General features: G+C 44.4%; 2 protein-coding genes across 2 annotated transcripts; both read left to right on the top strand.

The window, feature by feature from the left end:
• Nucleotides 1–697: 697 nt before the first annotated feature.
• On the top strand, nt 698–8,217 carry CASP14 (caspase 14). The gene is made up of 7 exons (XM_066253305.1): nt 698–794; nt 2,738–2,809; nt 4,436–4,585; nt 4,681–4,906; nt 5,062–5,178; nt 5,356–5,459; nt 5,969–8,217. Exons 2-7 carry the CDS (start codon nt 2,783–2,785, stop codon nt 6,071–6,073), a joined length of 729 nt encoding a protein of 242 aa, XP_066109402.1. The 5' UTR covers nt 698–794; nt 2,738–2,782; the 3' UTR covers nt 6,074–8,217.
• Nucleotides 8,218–20,462: 12,245 nt separating this feature from the next.
• Nucleotides 20,463–21,411, top strand: OR1I1 (olfactory receptor family 1 subfamily I member 1). Its single transcript, XM_066252647.1, is given in 2 exon segments — nt 20,463–21,365; nt 21,367–21,411. Coding segments are annotated over 2 exon segments (948 nt in total).
• Nucleotides 21,412–23,497: the final 2,086 nt, after the last annotated feature.

The following is a 23,497-nucleotide window of genomic DNA, read 5'->3' as shown; positions in this document are numbered from 1 at the left end:
CCACCTTTTGACCATTGTGAATAACAAGCTGCTATAATAGGAGTGTGAAAAAAATCTTTTCAACTTCCCATTCTTTTGGGTATAAATCCAGAAATGAGATTGCTTTATCAAATGGTAATTCTGTGTTTAATTTTGGGGGGAACACCATTACTGCTTTCCACAGTGGCTGCAGCATTTTAGGGGAATGTTCCAGTTTTGCTGAATACATATCAGTGCCAATTACTGGCAGAGTGACTTTGAGCAGTCATTTTGCCTCTATGAATCTGTTTTCTTTTCTGAAAAATGGGTGCAAACAATGCTGATCTCTTGGATCTGTTGAATACTTGAGATAATAAACAAGTGAACTTGGTATTGTCTGCTCAGTTGAGTGTGGATGAGATGGAATAGGCATATTCATGGAGACGATGAATTGATGACAGCCAGATAAGCTGGACTTGAGGAGGGGTGCTTCCTGGGGGGGATGGCATAAAAGCCCTAGCTAATGCAATGCTCCGCCTCAACCTCCTTAGCCAGGGGGTGTTGGCATCATTCATTTCATGGGCGTTTGGCTCCATTTCTTCATCAAGGGTGTGTCCTCCTGTCGTGAGGTTTCTTGAGCGACAGAAAACTTAGGGACAATAAATACCCAGACAGCTGTGCACTCAATTCACAGACAGGGTCCTCTGGAGAAACCTGGGAAGATTTTGCCTCTCAGACCTTTCTTCAAGGTCAGCACGTGGGCCCAACCCCTTTTGTTGGCAGCTAGGAGAGCGGTGAGGCGGCCTAGCTTTCCGGAGCAGCTACTTCCAGAGTCAGTAAGTAACTTGGCGGATTCGGGGCTCCTCTCTCTCTCTTTTCCCCTCTCACTGAATAAATGCATAGTCTGGCCAGTTGTCCACCCAGTCATCCATCCATCTATCCTTGCTTTTATTTGTTTATTTGTTTATTATTTGTTTACTCAATAAATCCTCCCCAACACCTCCTCTGTGCCCACCCCCATGCTGTGACTCTCCCAGAGACAGATAAAGAAGGTAGGCTTTCAGTCCTGACACCTGAGCTGCCAGCTGAGCCATGAGAACCCCAATCAAAGGCACTGCTGGGATGCCAGTCTCAACAGGCAGCCCTGGGAGCCAGGAGAAGGGAGCGGTAACCTCCAGCTCCACAGGGCTCATTAAACCTACCTTGCTTGCTCTGATGTGGAAGCATCTAGTGCTCTTCCCAGGCGCTTTCGGGTGGGAAACTGAGTTTCAGAGAGGAGCCTGAGGTGCTCAAGGTTACACAGCTGGGAAGAAGCAAAGACAGGACTTGACTCGGCTTATTTGGCTCCAGAATCCATGTTCTTTCTGTTCTTCTATGGTCTCTTCCTCACAGTATTTGGTTTCTCTTCTCTTACAGCACTGGCTCCAGTGTGTGGTTGGTGTGTGTGTGTGTGTGTGTGTGTGTGTGTGTGTAAGACTGAGAGATGCTTAGTGTTCATTTCTGCATTTCTGTCATAAACTTGAGCTACATGAGGGTAAAGCATGTCTGTTTGATACAGTGTGTATCTCATAATAGAAACTCAGAACAGAAAATAGCCTGACCAGGCGGTGGCGCAGTGGATAGAGCATCAAACTGGGATGTGGAGGACCCAGGTTCAAGACCCTGAGGTCGCCAGTTTGAACACGGGCTCAACTGGTTTGAGCAAAGCTCACCAGCTTGGACCCAAGGTCACTGACTCAAGCAAGGGGTTACTCAGTCTGCTGTAGCCCCACAGTCAAGGCACATATGAGAAAGCAATCAATGAACAACTAAGGTGTCACAACAAAAAACTGATGATTAATGCTTCTCATCTCTTTCCGTTCCTGTCTGTCTGTCCCTATCTATCCCTCTCTCTAGCTGTCTCTGTCCCTGTAAAAAAAAAAGAAAGAAAGAAAGAAAGAAAGAAAGAAAGAAAGAAAGAAAGAAAGAAAGAAAGAAAAGAAACCCAGAAAATATTTTCCAGATAGATAGATATATGGGTGATTGGGTGGATGAATGGATTGATGGACTGAGGGATAGATGGATTGATGAGTGGAGAGATGAATGGACGGTGGGGAAAGACTTAGCACAATGATGCCACCCCCAGGTTGGCAGATAGGCTCTTGACCAGTAAAAAAAAAAAAAAAGCATTCTAGGCCAAGGAAGAAGTTTAGGAAGAGGCAAGGAGGTGGGAAGACACCAAGATTATGGCAAAAGTCATTCTGTTCAACCAGAAGGTAGAACAGGATTCGAATGAAAATGAAGAACTTAAAGGTTCAGGCTCAAGGCAGAGGGAGGGAGTGTTTCAAAGTACTATTCCCCACTCTGATGCTCTTCTCATTTTAAACCCAACCCCAAGGCATCCTCTTGTTGATGCCTTTTCAACAGTCAGCTTCTAGGTGACGAAGGGGAACACCCGGGGCCTCTTGCCCTGCTTATCAGCCCAGTAATGAGTTCAGTCTGTCACCAGCTGGTGGATGTCCTGGGGAAGGCATAGGGAATTTTCCAGATGAGTGGCATTGTGCAATGGGCCTCTCAAGAGTTCTGGAGACGTCCAGGGGTGGAACACACCACTGGAATGTCACACTAGAGAGAACATACTTCATGGACTATCATCTCTTGCTCAGGTTTGACCATGAAACAAGTCCCCACCACTGGGTTCCTATTCAGTCTCAAAATCCCAGATGTACAAACTAGTCTTTGACCTGAGCCTCTCTGCTTTCCTTTGGAATCTTCTATCTCTCTTCTCTTGAACTCCCAGGATCAGCCAAGGGTGCTAAGACTTGGACTCAGAACCAGAGGAGACATGAACAATCCCCAGCCTTTGGAGGGGGTAAGCTGGGTGCAGGTTGGGGGAAAGGGGGCACCTCTGAGGAGAGGGGAGGTGAAGAACTTAATGTTTCAGAGACAGCGGAGGGGGTGAAAAACCATGACCTGAATTCAGAGCTAGAAGTTCTTTGTGATCATTCAAATAAAGAAAAAAACACAGCGATAAAACCCAAGCTGGGGGTGGAGACAACCCATCTCTCTCAAAGTATCCTGCTTCTCTTCTGAAAAGAAAAAAATTTTTTTAATCAGAGGAGGGGAGATTGTGAGACAGGCTGCCACATGCTCCCTGACCAGGATCCAACCAGCAACCCCATCTGGTGCCGATGCTCAAATCAACCCAGTATTCCTCGGCTCCTGGGGCCAATGCTCAAACCAATGGAGCCACTGGCTGTGGAGGAGAAGAGGGAGAGAAGGTAGAGAGGGAGGGGAAGAGAAGCAGATGGTCACTTCTCCTGTGGCTCTGACCCAGAATTGAACCCAGGACGTTCATATGCCAGACCGACGCTCTGTCCACTGAGCCAAACAGCCAGGGCCTGAAAAGAAATTTTGACCCAAACATCCTTCTTCCTCAGATGGGATAAGATAGGATCTCAGTATTAACTTCAAAAATTCTGAGACCTCTGTGAGTGAGAAAGTAAAATTTAGAACACTTATAAAAAGAATGGAGAAACAAAGCCTCCACATGTGACAGACACCGAGAAGGGACCTTCCAAACCCTTTACGCTCATACCATTGCCTATATTTAGAAACTGAGACTCAGGTAGGAGGATGACTTTCCAAAGTTCACAGAGGTCTAAGACAGAGCTGGACGCCTGAAGAAACCTAGGTTTTTGGTGGTGAGCACACAATATAGTACACAGATATGGAATTATAATGTGTACACCTGAAATTTATATAATTATATTAATAAATGTTACCTCAATAAATTTAATGTTTTTAAAAAGCCTGACCTGCAGTGCACAGTGGATAGAGTGTCGACCTGGGTCGCTGAGGTCACCAGTTCAAAACCCTGGGCTTGCCCGGTCAAGGCACATATAACAAGCAAGCAATAAACAGCTAAAGTAAAGCAACTATGAGTTGATATTTCTCGCTGCCTCCTTCTGTAAAATTAATAAAATAAAATTGAAAGGAAGGAAGGGAGGGAGGGAAGAAAAGAAAGAAAGAAAGAAAGAAAGAAAGAAAGAAAGAAAGAAAGAAAGAAAGAAAGAAAGAAAGAAAAAAAGAAAGAAAAAATGAGCCCTGGCCAGATAGCTCAGGTGATTAGAACATTGTCCCAAAGCACAAAGGTTGCTGGTTCGATCCCTGGTCAGGACACATACAGGAACTCTCTCTTTCCCTCCCTTCCTCTCTTGCTAAAAATCAATAAATAAACATTAAAAAAAAATGGTACCCAATCAAATTAGAATTTTACAACAACAACAAATAATCTTATAATATAGATACATCCTATCCAATATTTGGGACATACTTATGCGAAAAGTCTTATTTTTTTATTGAACAAAAATTTGAGTATAACTGGGAATCTGGTATTTTACTTAGAAACCCTAACTGTAAGCCTCTTTGGACCACATCCCCTGCTTCCCCCTGACCTCCCTACACCTTGAATGATTTTTGTCATCTCTTGGCCCAGGAGGCATATGACATGTCAGGTGCCCGTGTGGCCCTGGTGCTGTGTGTCACCAAAGCCCGTGAAGGTTCAGAGGCAGACCTCGTCGCTCTGGAAGGCATGTTCCAGCAGCTGGGATTTGAGAGTATCATAAAGAGAGACCCCACAGCACAGGTTTGTGCAGCCAGCCCCAGGCCACCAGAGGAAGGGCTGGACTGGAAGGCGGGCACCAAGGACCAACCCGAGTCTGACCATTCCTCTTCCTGTAGCAATTCCAAGAAGAACTGGAAAAGTTCCAGCAAGCCATCGACGCCCGGAAAGACTTCGTCAGCTGTGCGTTCGTGGTGCTCATGGCACACGGGCGAGAAGGTTACCTCAAAGGGGAGGATGACCAGATGGTCGAGCTGGAGAACCTCTTTGAGGTTCTGAATAACAAGAATTGCCGGGCCCTGAGAGCCAAGCCTAAGGTGTACATTGTGCAGGCCTGCCGAGGAGGTGGGGACAGAGCCAGGAACACACAGCTGTGCTCCTGACCCAGCCCCAGCCCAGCTAGAGCCCCAACTAAGTCTTGTGTTGCCAACCTGTCTATGACCTTCTCCTCTCCTCACCTTTCTCTCTGACTTTGACTTTTCCTCTTCTTGGTGTTTCAGAACAGAGGGACCCTGGTGAAGCAGTCGGTGGAGACAATATAGAGATGATCACAAAAGACCATCACCCAACCATCCCAACATTTACGGACTTCCTCCACGTCTACTCCACCGTGGAGGGTATGAGCTCACAGTGGGCCCACGGTGGCCTCTGCTTCCCCCCACCTGGGCCACCACTCTTGACCCCTGAGATAGAGGGCCAGGTTCTACCCTCTGCCACGTGCTCTTGCACCACACACACCCCACCCTCTCACCCCCATTGGAGCTGCCCTGAGCCCACTTCTCTGCAATTCCCAGGGTACATTGCTTACAGACATGACAAAGACGGCTCCTGCTTCATCCAGACCCTGGTTGACGTGTTCACGAAGTGGAGAGGACCTATCTTGGAGCTTCTGACAGAGGTGAATTGGGACAAGGTACCTGGAACCCCCAGCTGGCCTGAGCGAGGAGCAAGTAGGGCGGGCTGAGCCCTTCCAAGCCTTTCTATATTCCGCCCCCACCTGCTCTCAGCCTGAAATCTAACCCAGATCCCAACACAGAAATTAGGATGCCTACCTCCTAGCAATAACTTTCCCTAAAGCAGGAAACTCCAAAGCCCACAATATGTCAGCTAATTTAGATAAAATACAGATAGATTTCTGTAAACAAAATGAAAATTTCTGTAAAAAGTTTGGGTCAGCGTTTTTTGTCTAATAGTTATATACTTTTATGGTGGATTAGAAAAAAAACACACACAAGAATGTCCACCCAGTAATTCCATAGAGATGATGGTATAGAATGAGACAATAAAGATCACCCGTCTGAGGACAGGGGTACACACCCGCTTTCTTCTCTAACCCTCTCCCCATAAATCCATCACACCGACTCCCTCAGGGGCCCAGCCCCAAGCTGACTACATCTGTTGCTGCAGGTAACTCGGCGGATGGCAGAAGCAGAGCTGGTTCAGGAAGGGAAACCGAGGAAAGTGAACCCCGAAATCCAAAGCACCCTTCGGAAACGGCTCTACCTGCAGTAGAAGTAGAAAGGGCAGGGAGGGGTTTCCTTTCAGGTGCTCTCTCTGCTCCTCAGATGTTTAAAGGCTGCACTCATTATTCTCCCAAAATCTTCCCTTCCCAAAGCTAAATGGCACTCAAGTCCTTCTTTATCACACCCCTTATGCAGGTCCTTCAGTCTATCCCTGTCCTTCTTAAGGCAATCCAGCTAAAACTAAGCACAAGGAATGGTGGTAACAATAATATCATCTCCCTCAGGCTGGACTCCTTATCTCTTTTAATGCAACCTAAGAGGTCAGTCCACTTTCTACTCCTAGGCTTATCTGAAACCTTCCTCTATCTCAGGGGTCCCCAAACTTTTTACACAGGGGGCCAGTTCACTGTCCCTCAGACCGTTGGAGGGCCAGACTATAAAAAAAACTATGAACAAATCCCCATGCACACTGCACATATCTTATTTTAAAGTAAAAAACCAAAATGGGAACAAATACAATATTTAAAATAAAGAACAAGTAAATTTAAATCAACAAACTGGCCAGTATTTCAATGGGAACTATGCTCCTCTCACTGACCACCAATGAAAGAGGTGCCCCTTCCGGAAGTGCTGCGAGGGCCAGATAAATGGCCTCAGGGGGCCGCATGTGGCCCGCGGGCCGTAGTTTGGGGACCCCTGCTCTATCTCTTATGAATCACCCGTACCATGTAACTGGATAAAGCTCAAGAGTTTTCACTATCGAACCAATGCCTACTCACCATCTCCCATCTCAATCAAACCTCTGCTGGCTCCTAAATCTCACCTAGAGTTATAACTTCTTGAATCCCACATCCATTCCTATCTCCCAGAAATTCCTTCCCAATTCCTAAATATTCAGTAAGGCAAGAATTGTTATCTCTCTCTCGAAGACCTCTCTTTCTTGGTTAGCAAGCTGGTGCCTTGACACTGTTCTCCTTGTTCCCAGGCTGTCTCTGACTTCTGGATCTCTCCCTCTTAATTAACACTGCCCCCACCTCCACCACTAGGCCCTGAACTCTGCCCTCCCTCCAGGAATTTTATCCATTCATCCATCCTTATGGCTTCAACCTTCACCACTCTAAGTCAGAGCATGTTGAAACTATGGCAGATTCCATAGCGTCACCCTGTTATTCTGTAGACAACATGATAGAGGCTCAGAGAGGTTCCATGGCTTGTCAAATGCCACACAGTAAGTCAGGGGCAGGGTCACAGTCTGGCTTCCATCTCAGACCCTTTTTGACTGCTTGCTAAGTCTTGATTCATCAGAAAACTTTTCTAATCACAAGAACCACTTAATAAAAATTCTCCCTACTTGGAGATTGGAGCTTCCTGGAAGACTTTTAGAAATCTTTGATACCCAGCATTCAAGGTTACTCTCATGGAATTTCAATACAAGGCTGGGAGCTCGATCAGACACACCCAAGTCTGACATGCATGTCTCTGTATCTCCAGCCGGGACCTTTCCCACAGAAATAACCTGTGGCCATATCTATCATCATTGAAACTTGTAGTTAAAGATGAGTCTTTTCTTCCTGGTCCATCCTCCAATGTTTTCTGTCACCCTCAACTCCAGACCCCAGGTTCGGAAATCTACACTTATCTGTCACACCCTACTTCTTGCAACCTTCCTGTGGCACCAGTGACCATGCCCAGCCCAGCCTGACTTTGAAACACTTCTCCTTTTTGTTTTCTCTTCTCTCACACACCATTCTTCAGGCCCAGGTCCCGCCTGCACAGGTTTGCCTCTTTGCACCAGCTCCCTTCCTTGCCTCTCCACATCCTTCACCCCTTCTCTGCCCTCCATACCAGATACAAGTCTTGATCTTCCTAAAATATCCAAGAAGACACAATGGCACCTTATCATTTAGAAAACAAGGCCAAAGTCCACATCCTGATTTCTCATACCTTTATAACCCCACCTCCAACTAGCAGTCAGCAAAATTCACCCCCTCTGCCCCCATCATGAATTCACCCTTCCATAAGACTTAAGTCCTCTAAGCCTTTGCTATCACCATTTTCCCAACTAGAGTGCCCTCTCTCTCCCTTCACCCCTTTCCACTACCTCCCACCTCTACTTATTCCAGAAGCCATTCCAAATAATCCTTCTAGCTGATTCTTCTCTCTTACCTAGGATGAGACATAGATGATTACAGTTTCTTATGGACAGGAAACAAGTTTTTAATTATCATATGAGTATTCAATAAACAGTTGGAAAACTAAAAATATGTGTTGGGCTCTTTGCTCTGAACTTAAACCATGAGGCTGATGTGAAAGACATTATGGGTTTGTTTTCTTTTTCCTGATGACCAGCTGCCACTCAAGTGCATTCATCACGAACAGAGAATCAGGAACTCATCCTATCTCTTACATAAAAGCAAATGTGTTAGGAGTTTGTAAAGTTACAGCCACACTTCCATGCCAAGTGATTATATTTTACACAATTGTTTCATCTCCAGAATATTCCCAAGGAAATATCCAGACACAGAACTGTAGCTTTTCAGAATCATAAGCAACCTTGGAGATCAACCAGCTACAGGATCAAAAAATTTAGTAAATGTGCCACCTCTTTTTACCTGGATACCCATTGCAGACATAACTAATTGATCACACCTTCTTTCCTACTTAACCGGGATGTAGCCTCAAAATCTTTCTCCTCTCAGCATCCCAGGAAGCATCGGCACATTATTCCTGATCCATTTGAACCACTTCATGAAGAAGCAACTTGTCTAGAGTCACCAAATTCTTAAGCAATAAACCCAGGACTCCTCACCTATGGTGCAATAACAGTCATGGCAGCAGTTGGGGCTTTATCCATAGGAAAAGTAGAACAGGTAGCTGAGACAGGGCGAATACACAGGACCAAGTAGGTTTGGGGTGATGCATATACTGAGTCCCGTAGACCCACTCATGTGCAAACGTGTGTTCCAAACACACAACGATTTTGGAGCCTCTAAATACAGGAATCAGTAAATTATGATCCGTTTGCTCAATCCAGCCTGCAGCCTGTTTTTATGAATAAAGTTTTATTGGCACACAGGCATGCTCATTTACTTATATATTGTCAATGGCTCCTTATAACCTATAAAAGACAGCATGTGGCCTGCAAAGCTGAAAACAGTTGCTATCTGGCCTTTTACAGAAAAATGTGACAATCCCTGTTCTAATATCTTCCCAACAAATTCTCATTTTGCTTAAGTCAGCCAGAGTGGCTTACCACCAAGAACCATACCTGATTCAACAAGTGACACAGTGTTGAAATCCATGGCTTGATTCTTCCAAACCCTTGAGTAAGGGTTCTCCTCAGAGAGAAAAATCGATCCTGTGCCCTGTAGCTCGGTTGGTTAGAGCATCGCCCCCTGATATGCCAAGGTTGTGGGTTTGATCCCAAGTCTGGGTACACAAGAACCAACTAATGAATGCATAAATTAAAATATTATCCTAAAAGTTTATTTTTACATATTGGAGCAAATCCAGAACCTGTACAATTGGTACAGGAGTCCCTCCTTAAGAAAAATACAAAAATACCAACACAGAGTCAGTATAGCACAATGAGCAGTCAGCTCTCTCCTGGGGCCTTGGAGAGGCCGAGGAGTATGGGGCCCCATAGCTATGCTGTGTTCCCTTCACAGTACCTCTTCTCCAAGTCATTCCCCAACTACAGCAGGAGTCATCTTAAAATGAAAATCTGACCTGCTGCATCTTCTTAAAATCTTTCACTGCTCTTTAAATAAGGAAAGAAAGTCCTTTTTTTTTTTTTTAAGAGAGATACAGGAAGGCAGAGAGAGGGGAAGAGAGATGAAAAGCACCAACTTGTAGTTACTTCACTTTCATTGTTTATCAGTGCCTTGACCAGGGCTCTCAAGCCAAGCCAGTGACCCCTGGTTCAAGCCAGTGACCTTGGGCTCAAGCCAGCGACCTTTGGGCTCAAGCCATTGACCTTGGGATCATGTCGATGATACTGCACTCGAGCTGGCAAGTCCACGCTCAAGCTGACGAGCCTGCACTCAAGCAGACCAGGGGTTTTGAACCAGCATTCTGAGTCGAAGCTCTATCTACCGTATCACCACCGGTCAGCAAGAAAGTCTTAACTAGACCTCTAGCTCCCAAGTTCTAATCTCTACCACTTTACCCTTATTGGTAAAAACTTCTTAGAAATAGACAATGGTATTTGTTGCACATCAAAAATGTCATCCATGCCACTGAATTATACATTTAAAATTTATGTTATGTTATATATATTATATTACAATTTTAAAAAAATTTAATCATGTAACATACAAAAAAACAACAACAATGAATTATAGAATTATACATTAACCAGAAGAAGGAGGTTAACATCACCAGGAATGTCATCTGGGTTTCATGTACCACCTGCTATGATGTAATAAAATATGACATAATGAGCCTGACCTGTGGTGACACAGTGGATAGAGCATCGACCTGGAATGCTGAGGTCACCAGTTGGAAACCTCAGGACAAAAAAAAAGAAAAAGGAAAACAGACCGGTAGAACAGAATCAAGAGCCTAGAAATAAAACCACATATATATGGACAAATCATTTTTGACAAAGGAGCCAAAAACACAGTGTAGAAAAGAAAGCTTCTTCAATAAATGGTGCTGGGAAAATTGGAAAGCCACATACAAAAGAATTAAACTTGACTACAGTTTGTCCCCCTGCACAAAAACTAACTCAAAATAAATCAAAGACCTAAATATAAGATCTGAAACAGTAAGTTACATAGAAGAAAACATAGGTACTGAACTCATGGACCTTAGCTATAGAGAAAAATTTATGAATTTGACCCCAAAGGCAAGAAAAGTAAAGGCAAAAATAGATGAATGGGACTATATCAAACTAAAAAGCTTCTGCACAGCAAAAGAAACTGACAACAAAACAAATAAGAAACCAACTAAATGCAAAATATTTTCAAACAACAGCTCCAATAAGGGGTTAATATCTAAAATATATAAAGAACTCAAAGCTCAGCAACAAACAAGCAAACAATCCAATTAAAAAAATGAAGAGAAGTACGACCAGGTGGTGGCACAATGGATAGAGCATTGGACTGGGATGTAGAGGACCCAAGTTCGAAACATGAGGTCACTGGCTTGAGCTCAGGCTCATCTGGCTTGAGTGTGAGATCACTGGCTTGAGCATGGGATCATAGACATGACCCATGGTCACTGGTTCATGGCCCAAAGGTTGCTTGCTGGTTTGAAGCCCAAGGTCTCTGGCTTGAGTAAGGGGTCACTCACTCTGCTGTAGCCCCCTGGTCAAGGCACATATGAGAAAGCAATCAATGAACAACTAAGATGCTGCAACAAAGAATTGATGCTTCTCATCTCTCTCCCTTCCTGCCTGTCCTTAACTATCCCTCTCCCTGACTCTCTCTCTGTGTCTGTCACTAAATAAATAAATAAAGATGTGGTACATATATACAGCAGGATACTACTGAGCCATAAGAAATGATGACAGAGTGACATTTACAACAACATAGATGGACCTTGAAAACATTATACTGAGTGAAGTAAGTAAATCAGAAAAAGCTAAAAACTATATGACCTCACACATAGGCAGGATATAAAACTGAGTACTCGGCTCTGGCCGGTTGGCTCAGTGGTAGAGCATTGGCCTGGCGTGCAGAAGTCCCGGGTTTGATTCCCGACCAGGGCACACAGGAGAGGCGCCCATCTGCTTCTCCACCCCTCCCCCTCTCCTTCCTCTCTGTCTCTCTCTTTCCCTCCCGCAGAGAGGCTCCACTGGAGCAAAGATGGCTCAGGCGCTGGGGATGGCTCCTCAGCCTCTACCCCAGGCGCTGGAGTGGTTCTGGTCGCAGCGGAGCGACGACCCGGAGGGGCAGAGCGTCGCCCCCTGGTGGGCAGAGCGTCGCCCCCTGGTGGGTGTGCCGGGTGGATTCCGGTCGGGCGCATGCGGGAGTCTGACTGTCTCTCCCCGTTTCCGGCTTCAGAAAAATACAGAAAAATAAAAAAATTTAAAAAAACCTGAGTATTCATCGGCATAAATAAAAGTGAAGTGGTTACCAGGGGACTGAGGTGAGGGGAAGGGAGTAAAGAGGGACAAATATATGGTGACAGAAAATGACTTTGGGTGATGGGTATATAACATAATCAATAGTTCAAATGCTATAGAAATGTTTACCTGAAACCTATGTACTCTTACTGATCAATGTCACCCTGTTAAAAGTTAATTTTTTAAATAAAAGTTTTAAAAAAGATTATTAAACATGATATCCTGCATTGAATCCTGGAACAGAAAAAAGACATCTGTGTGCAAATTGGTGAATTCTGAAGTCTGGAGTTTAGCTAAGTAGTCCTGTGTCAATGTGAGTTTTAGCAAATGTGTCCTGGTTAAATAAGATGTTAACATTAAAGGAATAGAACAGGAACTCTCTGCGCTATTTTTGCAAATTTTCTGTAAGTCTAAAAGTATTCCAAAATAAAGAATTTATTTAAAACAAACAAATATAATAACTGGGGTAGTTTTTGTTTCCCTGACTTAACCCTGACTGCTCCATAACCATCAATTTTAAAATAAGGGAAGTAGATCTACAGTATCTAGTTTATGTAAATGAATGTTTCAGGTTTAATCTGTCCCAATTAGAATACAATGTAATTTTTTCAGGCATGGTAATGGATTGGCAAATCAATGCTAATTTTTTTTTAGCATTTCAACATTTCTTCCAGTTTTATTGAAATATATTTGATGTACAGCACTATATAAGTAAGGTGTACAGCATAATAATTGGACCTACATATATTGTGAAATGATTACCACAATAAGTTTAATAATGTCCATCATCTCATGTACATATCAAAAAAGAAAAAAAATGGGCTTTTTTCTTGTGATGAGAACTCTTAGGATCTACTCTCTTAGCAACTTTCAGATATTCCATTCATCACTGTTCACTCTAGTCACTATGCTGTACACATCCCCAGTACTTGTTTATCTTTTTTTTTTTTTTTTTTTTTTTTACAGAGACAGAGAGTCAGAGGGATAGATAGGGACAGACAGACAGGAATGGAGAGAGATGAGAAGCATCAGTTCTTCATTGCGGCACCTTAGTTGTTCATTGGTTGCTTTCTCATATGTGCCTTGACCACGGGCCTTCAGCAGACCTAGTAACCCCTTGCTCGAGCAAGCAAGCAACCTTGGGTCCAAGCTGGTGAGCTTTTTTTTTTTTTTTTTTTTTTTTTTGTATTTTTCTGAAGCTGGAAACGGGGAGAGACAGACAGACTCCCGCATGCACCCGACCGGGATCCACCCGGCACACCCACCAGGGTCAACGCTCTGCCCACCAGGGGGCGATGCTCTGCCCCTCCGGGGCGTCGCTCTGCCGCGACCAGAGCCACTCTAGCGCCTGGGGCAGAGGCCAAGGAGCCATCCCCAGCGCCTGGGCCATCTTTGCTCCAATGGAGCCTTGGCTGCGGGAGGGGAAGAGAGAGACAGAGAGGAAGGAGGGGGGGGGGTGGAGAAGCAAATGGGCGCTTCTCCTATGTGCCCTGGCCGGGAATCGAACCAGGGTCCCCCCGCACGCCAGGCCGACGCTCTACCGCTGAGCCAACCGGCCAGGGCCAAGCTGGTGAGCTTTTGCTCAAACCAGATGAGCCCGTGCTCAAGCTGAGCGACTTCGGAGTCTCGAACCTGGGTCCTTCCACATCCCAGTCCTACGCTCTATCCACTGCGCCACCGCCTGGTCAGGCCTGTTTATCATTTTTTTAATGCTGTTTCAGAGTGTCATCAAATCACAAGTTATGGAGCAAGCGGGAACAGAATGGGTGCCTCTGCCAGGCTTGCTTTCGCACCAGTCTCCAAAACTGGCAGAATATTAGCCACTCTCCAGATGAGATCCTGGAAGGTTAGTGCTCATTTCGCTCATTTCTCTCTCTCTCTCTCTCTCTCTCTCTCTCTCTCTCTCTCTCTCTCCCTTTGTCTTTGCAGCGAGAGGGGAAGAGAGACAGAGAGGGAGAGGTACAGACAGACAGGAAGGGAGAGAGATGAGAAGCATCAACTCATAGTTGTGGCACTTCAGTTGTTCACTGATGCTTTCTCATATGTGCCTTGAGCAGGAGGCTCCAGCTGAGCTAGTGATCCCTTGCTCAAGCTGGTGATCTCCGGGTTCAAACTTGAGTCCTCAGAATCCCAGGTTGACGCTCTATCCACTGCGTCACCGCCTGTTCAGGCGGTACTCATTTATCTTATAACTGAAAGTTTGTACCTTTTGACCACCTCCCTGCAATTCCCCTTTCCCCAGCACTCAACCTTTGGTAAACATAAATCTGATCTCTTTGAGTTTGGTTTTGTTTTGGTTTGGTTTTGGTTTTAGATTTCACATATAAGTGATATTGTGTTAAATTTTGACATTGTACTTAATTTGAGAATAAGTTAACCCCTGGTGCTTGAGGTTAGAATTCTATTATACCAGGATAAAGTATCATTCAATCACTTATACCATCCTGGATAGGTTTCCCTCTTATTCCTTTGGACAGGTTGAGAAAAGGGGAGGGTTGGAAGAAACTAGGGAATAGATATTGAACATTTCCTAACCACACCCAACATTTTCTTATTCTGTAGAAGTGGATGAAACTGTGTTGGTGGAAAGACTGAATGAATGACCCGCCCATTCAAACCACAGAATTAAAGAAAGAATATTTGCATACCCAGGTCACACCCCTGGTTGTTCACGTTGACAGTGCATAAATCCAAATGAGGTTTCTATACTACAGTTTCCCAGACCTTGGCCTCCTTATGCATACTATCTACATCCATATCTATTAATACATATCCCTATATTATTATTTCATTGATACCTTTCTTTAAAGCAATTCTATTTTTTACTTAAAAGGAAACTATTATCCATACAATGCAACATTACTTGGCATTAAGAAGGAATGAAAAGCTAATATGGGCTGCAGCATGGATGAATTTTGAGAATATTATGTTAAGTGGAAAAAGCTACATATTATATAATTCCAATTATATGAAATGCCCAGAATAGACAAATCATAGAGATAGAAAGCAGATTACTGATTGGAGGGGTGAAAGAGGGGGAGAAATGGAGAGTGACTGGGGTTTCCTTTTGGGGTGATAAACAACTTCTCAAATTGAATATTGGTGATAAATGCACGGCTTTTTTTAATATACCAAAGACCATTGAGATGTGTATACTTTCAAAGGGTGAATTTTATGGTGTGAGAATTACGTATCAGTAAAGTTGTTATTTAAGAAATGAAATAGCCTGACCTAAGTGGTGCAATGAATAAAGCATCAACCTGGAATGCTGAGGTCGCCGGTTCAAAACCCCGACTTGCCTGGTCAAGGCGCCTATGAGAGGCAACTGTTACATGTTGATGCTTCTCTGTCCTTCCCCCAGCTTTTCTCTCTCTCTCTGCTCTCACTTTTTTAAAAAAATGAAACAGTTATCTATTATGGTAGTATCACTTGCCATAAATAAAAGACAAGCATATAAGTAAAAACATGCAATAAATAATTTAAATGTTTATATACAAACCACCAAAAGTCTCCCCCTATTGAGCTTGCCGGGTGGATCTTGGTCAGGGCACATGCAGGAGTCTGTCGCTCTGCCTTACTGCCTCTCACTTAATAAAAAAAAAAAAAGAGAGATTTTAATCTTTTAGATTAAATATATACTTCTTTTAGAGAGAGAGAGAAAGGTAAGGAGAGGGGGAGGAGCAGGAAACATCCACTCATAGTTGCTTCTCACATGTGCCTTGACTGAGCAAGACAAGGGTTTCAAAATGGCAACCTCGTCACTCCAGGTTGAGGCTTTATCCACTGTGCCACCTCAGATCAGCCTATCATTTGGTATTATTTTTAGTAGTGCTGAGTACAAGGGAGAAAAAGGAGGCATTGCAAGGGGTTAAGGAATCATGGGGGAAAGATGCTTTTTTATTGTGGTAAAACAGAACATAGAATGCACCACTTTAACCATTTTAAAGGGTATAATTCAGTGGCATTTACAACATTTGCAATGTTGTACAGCCATCACCTATATTTAGTTACAGAACATTTTTGTCACACCAAAGGATACTTGTGCCCTCTCTCAGCCAGTGGCTTGACTGGTCCAAGCATCAGGCTCAGACTCTGAGGATAGCTCAGCTGATCCCAGCATCAGACGGGGTTGCCAGGTAGATTCCAGTAGGGGCACATGTAGGAGTCTGTCGATCTCCCCTCCTCTCACTTAAAAAAAAAGAAAAAGAAAATCCTGGCCAGTTAGTTCAGTTGGTTAGAGCTGTCATCCCAAAACAACAAAGTTGCATGTTCAATCCCCAATCAGGGTACGCATGGGGAGCAACCAATGAATGCAAGACTGAGTGGAACAACAAATGAATGCTTCCCTTCCCCCACCACTGTCCCTTCCTCTCTCTGTCTCTCTTAAAATCAATCAGTAAACAAAAAATAAAACCCTGGCCAGATAGCTCAGTTGGTTGAAGTGTCATCCAAAGCACAGAGATTGCCAGTTCAATCCCAGGTCAGGGCACATACAGGAAGAGCTTAATGTTCCTGTCTCTCTCTCTCTCTCTCTCTCTCTCTCTCACACACACACACACACACACACACACACACACACACACAAGCAAGAAAATGGCCTAGGGTGAAATGGCCTAGAAAGTTTCTTTCTAAATTGATGAGGAAGTACAGCCAGGGTCCTAGCAATTGAAAATAGTAAGTGAGAATATCATAAGAACATGGCTGCATGTTTGCATTTCATTATACCTTGCTCTCCCATATTCACCACTTTAGTTGCTATTCTCATGTTACTTTATATCAGAATGTTAATTTATAAACTCTTTTCCTGTCATCCCAACAATTACATTACACACTTTGCTTTCTATCAACTAAGCATTTAATCACACCTTTGTCATTTTTTATGAAAATGTCTTACCTTTGAAGAGTCTGGGCTGTGTCTCAGAGTTTTCACTTTGAACAAATGTTTTAAACAGCTGTTTGATATGACCTAACAGTGTATATTTTACTGAGGATGCAAAACTGTCTCAGGTAATCGTGACAGTCTGACATGAGAAATATAAAATTTCTTGTCCTGCAAAGCTACTGCTGAAGCTCCACATATTTTTTACTGTAAAAGCTCTCTTTAAAACCTCCATTTAACTAGCTTTTGGGGTTCACCCATGGTCTCTATTTCCCATAAAAATATACAAACCACTGTCCCACCATGCAGAATGCTCATGGCCAGAAACCTACCTGCTAGCTCACTGAAGCATTTCTGCTCTCATCAGTTGAGTCGAATTGTTTTAGGTAATCTCCTACCTGCTTATGCTGGTGATAGTTGCTGTTGCAATTGTATCATTTAATTAAATGTTACCTAACTGAAAAAAATTTTTCAAGAAAAAGAAGGAAGAAAGAGAGGGAAGGAAGGAGAGAAAGGGAAATGCGGTTCTATAAAACCCAAGATGAGCCTGACCAGGCAGTGGCGCAGTGGATAGAGCGTTGGACTGGGATGTGGAGGATCCAGGTTCAGGACCCCAAGGTCCTCAGCTTGAGTGCGGGCTCATCTGGTTTGGGCAAGGCTCACCAGCTTGAGTCCAGGGTCTCTGGCTCGAGCGAGGGGTTGCTCGGTCTGCTGTAGCCCCCTTGTCAGGGCACATATGAGAGATCAATCGGTGAGCAGCTGGGGAGCCGCAGCGAAGAATTGATGTTTCTCATCTCTCTCCCTTCCTGTCTGTCTGTCCCTGTTTGTCCCTCTCTCTGACTCTCTCTGACTCTCTCTGTCTCTGCCTCAAAAAAATAATAAATATTAAGTTAAAAAAAATCCAAGATGAATGCTTTGGAAAGATGATATAAAGCCATCACTAAAAAAAAAAAAAATTATTGCTGTCAGATTAGGCGTGAGCAAGGTGACTGAAAACAATTTGGGTATAAAAGTGTAAAAGTCTGAAAGGATCCTGCATGCAGATTGTTTTGCAAGGACCCCTAACTTCTTGTTCCAGATGAATGAAGGAAACAGGGGCATAAACAGCAGCTTGTGTGCATGGATTAAGCAAGAAAGTGGATACAAACCAACCATCAATGCGCTCGCCATGTGAATGACACAAGGTGCCATGTACTAAACCACACAAGCTCAGAGACTGAAGCTAACCACGTAAGGCTGTCTGAGCATAAAATTCCTCACTGAAAGCAAGTCATGAAAGGTAGTCATGTCCTAGGCCTATAACTTCCTTAACAAAGGTCAATCTTAACCATAAGCAAGCCTGTCTATTGTCTTTTTCATCTAAAATAATGTACCCTTGAAACATCAGAGTAATCTTTTTCCAGACCCCTCAGGGCACAACCTTGCACCAGAGCAGGAGAACATAGAACCCTCTTGTTATCTTGTTCCCTGAATACCATCTCTATGTGCTATAAATGTTACCAATCAACTATCCTGTATCCACCAAAGTAAAAAAAAAAAAAAAAAGTGTCTGTTCATTTTACTGTTTATCCAATCTCAGAGAGCCCCCACCACCATTTGCTTTCTCCTGCCACCTAATCTGTCACCAGTGGATTTCATGTAACCCTCAAGTCTCCTTCTCTTATTCTCCTGCATAAAATAAGTTGCAAAACTGCCATTCTCTGGAGTATTTTCTCATTCCACTGAGCTCTTACTTCCAGGCAACTGTCACCAGTTTGGATCAAATAAACTCATAAAAATTCTCTGCAGGTTTAGATGTTTCTTACATTGACAATACCAGAGAAAAGACATGGTCCTCATCAGCCTGGTGAATAAATTTACATACTTCACTTCAGTTAAAATACAAAAGGTGGCCCTGGCCAGTTTGCTCAGTGGATAGAGCATCAGCCCAGCGTATGGACTGCCCGAGTTCAATTTCTAGTCAGAGCACACATGAGAAGTGACCATCTGCTTCTCCCTCCCCCCTTTTTTCTCTCCCTCTCCCCCTCCCGTAGCCAGTGGCTCAATTGGTTCAAGTGTCAGCTCTGGGTGCTGAGGATGGCTCAGTTGATTTGAGCCTCCCCACCCCAAATGGGATTACCAGATGGATCCCCATCAGGGCCCATGTGGGGGTTTGATCACTATCTCTCCTCCTCTCACTTAAAAAAAAAATGTAAAAGGTATGTTTGTGCACATTTATCTTACCACTATGACAGGATTTTTCAACACTGGCCCTCATCACCACAAATGCAGGGGGAGTCTATTGTCATGATTACATGGTAGCAGATCATAAAGGACCACTAATAAATTTAGGGTTCATTGGAATCAGGGAAAGAGTGTTACCTGTCTTTATAGCCTTTGTCATTAACCTAAAATTGATGCTAAAATTACATCTTGTTGATGGAAGAATGAAAGGGAGGGAGGAGAGAAGAGACCTGTGGTAAAGAGAAAGAAGAAAAGAAAGGCAGGCAGACAGAGTTTACTTTTAAAATGGTGTTGGGCTTGGTAGAGCGTTGGCCTGGCGTGCAGGAGTCCCAGGTTCAATTCCTGGCCAGGGCACACAGGAGAAGCGCCCATCTGCTTCTCCACCCCTCCCCCTCTCCTTCCTCTCTGTCTCTCTCTTCCCCTCCCGCAGCCAAGGCTCCATTGGAGCAAAGATGGCCCGGGCGCTGAGGGTTGCTCTATGGCCTCTGCCTCAAGTGCTAAATGGCTCTGGTTGCAACAGAGCGACGCCCCAGATGGGCAGAGCATTGCCCCCTGGTGGGCATGCCGGGTGGATCCCGGTCGGGAGCATGCAGGAGTCTGTCTGACTGCCTCCCTGTTTCCAACTTCAGAAAAATACAAAAAAAAAGAAAGAAAAGAAAAGAAAAAGAAATTAAAAAATAAAAATAAAAACAGGCCTGACCTGTGGTGGTGCAGTGGATAAAGCGTCGACCCAGAATGCTGAGGTCCCCGGTTCAAAACCCTGGGCTTGCCCGGTCAAGGCACATGTGGGAGTTGATGCTTCCTGCTCCTCCCCCTTCTCTCTCTCTCTCTCTCTCTCTCTCTCTCTCTTTCTCTCTCTTCCTCTCTAAAATAAATAAATAAAATCTTTAAAAAAATAAAATAAAATGGTGTTAGGCTTCAGTTTAAGTGTGTTTCTATTTTATTTTGTTTTTACAAATCTTTGCTCCACTGAAGAGACACAAAGATGGTTATGAAAAACATGTACATTGTCTCTAAACAACTAAGTCAGGTCTTTGAGATGCAGACTATCTCAGGCATGGGCAGTTTTGTTTAGGGAAACAGACACCCATTGGAGGTGAGAAACACAAAGAGCTTTGCTGTAAGAACTGCATGGATTTTCACAGAATCCTCCAGCCAGCAGTGGAGATCCAGGACTAGACCTGCATCTCTGACTTCCAGCTTTATGTTGCATGTTGCATTCCTCTCCCCCTCCCCCCTTTTGGTCACAGGAGACACTGGTTGCTCATGGAACCAGAAAATCAAACAGCAGTCTCAAAATTCCTGCTCCTGGGACTCTCAGAAAAGCCAGAGCACCATGCCCTTGCATTTGGACTCTTCCTGTCCATGTACCTGATCACTGTGTTGGGAAACCTGCTCGTCATCCTGGCCGTCAGCTCAGACTCCCACCTCCACACGCCCATGTACTTCTTCCTCTGCAACCTGTCCCTGGTCAATTTCTTCTTCTCATCCATTACTGTCCCCAAGATGCTGGCAAACCTCTGGTGCCAGAGCCAAGCCATCACCTTTGCCAGCTGCCTTGCCCAGATGTATGCCTTCCACCTGTTCGGGACCATGAACAGCTTTCTCCTGGTTGTGATGGCCATTGACCAGTCTGTGGCCATTGTCTATCCTCTGTGCTGCTTGGTCATCATGAAGCCCCATGTCTGTGGACTGTGGCTGATCACCAACCTCCAGTCACTAGTGCCCACCTGCTTCATGACTCAACTGACCTGTGCAAGCTCCAAAATCCCACATTTTTTCTGCGACCTCATGTCCCTCTTGAAGCTCTCCTGCTTGGAAATGCACACCAACACACTGGTGACCTTTGCTTTCGGCATCCTCACGGGTGTCAGCTGCTCTCATGCATCCTCCTCTCATGCCTGAATCTCCCAGGTGGTCTTCAAGATCTCTTCTGTACAGGGCAAGTGGAAAGCCTTCTCCACCTGTGGCTTCCACCTCACCATGGTGTCACTGTTCTATGGCACCATCCTCACCATGTATGTGCAGCCCACATCTCTCACCTCCTCCCAGAAGGACAAGGTAGTTGGTCTGATGTGAAGGGTAGTCATCCTCATGCTGAACCCCTTCATCTACAGCCTAAGGAACAAGGACATAAAGACAGCCTTGAGGAAGCTCCTCAGCAGAACAAGCCCCTCTCAGTCCTAAAGCAGAACAGGTATTGAGCACCTACTGAGTTCCAAGACCATGGTTGGGTGTTGGGAAGAATGAGATGCATGCCATATTGACATCAAGGTGTTCAGAGTCTAGTGGAGGATAGAGAAATGTAAATAAATTGTTACAACATGGCAAAGTGTCACAAAGAGGTGAAGGAAGAGCTACAGGAACCCAAAGGGAGAGACACAAGGGGAGAGTTACCCCTTGATTCTTCTTCCCTGTGAAGATCAGGGTAGCAGGGAACACTTCCAATCAGCCCTCTCTAGGATACTAGCCTTATAGGATTGTATGTGGATAATATTAGTCAAACAAAAGACCAGATACTCTCACTTTACTGTTGACAAAGTATATTAGCCAGCTACATAGCAGTACTTCCTTAGTGACTTGGGGAAGGATTTTGATAGTTTCTGATGAGATTAGCTCTCTTGCACTTGGCTGCGGCAGCCACCAGATGTCACTAGGGGCCCTGTGGTTATGATTTAATGTAGGGGTCCTTGTAATCAACAGGCCTTCCATGAATGCCCCCTCCTCACATTGGATCCTAGGAAACCATGACACTGGTTCATGGGGGGTGTGATTCAATGGCCAGCACTGGGCCCTAGAATCTGCTTTCTTCATGAGTTCTCCAGGTGGCTGATGTGGGGAGCTCATGGCCACAGTTTGAGGACATAGGCCCTGGACTAGCTCCAGAATCTATGTTTCCATCACCTGACTCCAAACCCAATCTAATGCTACAGGCATGATCGGCAACAAATGGATGAGGTGGCCTGAAACTCACAGAAATTTTTTTTTATAAATAAATTTTTATTAATTTTAATGCGGTGACATCAATAAATCAGGGTACATATATTCAAAGAAAACATGTCCAGGTTATCTTGTCATTCAATTATGTTGCATACCCATCACCCAAAGTCAGATTGTCCTCCGTCACCTTCTATCTAGTTCTCTTTGTGCCCCTTCCCCTCCCCTTCCTTCCCTCCCCCCGCCCCCCATAACCACCACACTCTTGTCCATGTCTCTTAGTCTTGTTTTTATGTCCCACCAATGTATGGAATCCTGCAGTTCTTGTTTTTTTCTGATTTACTTATTTCACTCCGTATAATGTTATCAAGATCCCACCATTTTGTTGTAAGTGATCTGATGTCATCATTTCTTATGGCTGAGTAGTATACCATGGTGTATATGTGCCACATCTTCTTTATCCAGTCTTCTATTTTTTTTTTACAGTGATTAAAGCCTTTAAGCAAACTCTTGGCCAATACAGCAAGAATCCATAAAACAGTAGTGTCCTTAACATGTTCACTAAGTTCAAGTTGGCACCATCACCATGCCAAATCCCTGAAAAATGCAACCCAACCCCAGTTCAGTCTGTTAGGAGCTGTCACAAGGAGCAGGAGTCCAGGAAAAGTCCACACCCAGGAAAAGTCCACATGGCACTGGAACTGTTGTCACAATCCTATATTTTGCAGCTCACGTCCAAGTCCCAATGACCACTGCTTCTAGCTGGTAATGATTCAGGTAGACTGGAAAAGCCATCTGCAGCATGTGTGGAGATGGAGCTTCTGTTCTCCTCTGCCTGAAGAGATGAGACCAGGTTGCTTTTCCCTGGAGCTCTGTGACTGTGGCCTGGTAAAGAGAACCTTGGGATACACTAAGCTGGGTGGCAAAGGTAGATTCATAATAGAACAGCGGTTCTCAACCTGTGGGTCGCGACCCCAGCGGGGTCGCCTAAAGCCATCGGAAAATACATAATGCATATCAGGTATTTACATTCTGAATCATAACTGTAGCAAAATTACAGTTATGAAGTAGCCACCAAAATTATTTTTTGGTTTGGGGTCACTGCAACATGAGGAACTGTATGGCGGGGTCACGGCATTAGAAAGGTTGAGAACCACTGTAATAGAAGTTGGCAAAAGAGGGAAAGAGAGCTCTAAATTAGGAGTAGGTCCCAGCCTGAAATATGTGTGGGGCATTGAGGTAGGAGGAATAGAGGAAACACTATATATTAAACAAAGCAGCAGAAAATAGGACTATCAACACCCACAACAGAGATCTTCGAGGGAAGAATAAAAAAGCTGACTATTGGCCCTGGCCGGTTGGCT

The sequence above is a fragment of the Saccopteryx bilineata genome, chromosome 1 (assembly GCF_036850765.1).
Source record: "Saccopteryx bilineata isolate mSacBil1 chromosome 1, mSacBil1_pri_phased_curated, whole genome shotgun sequence".
Taxonomy (NCBI): Eukaryota; Metazoa; Chordata; class Mammalia; order Chiroptera; family Emballonuridae; genus Saccopteryx; species Saccopteryx bilineata.
This window is presented reverse-complemented; position numbering and strand designations above follow the sequence as displayed.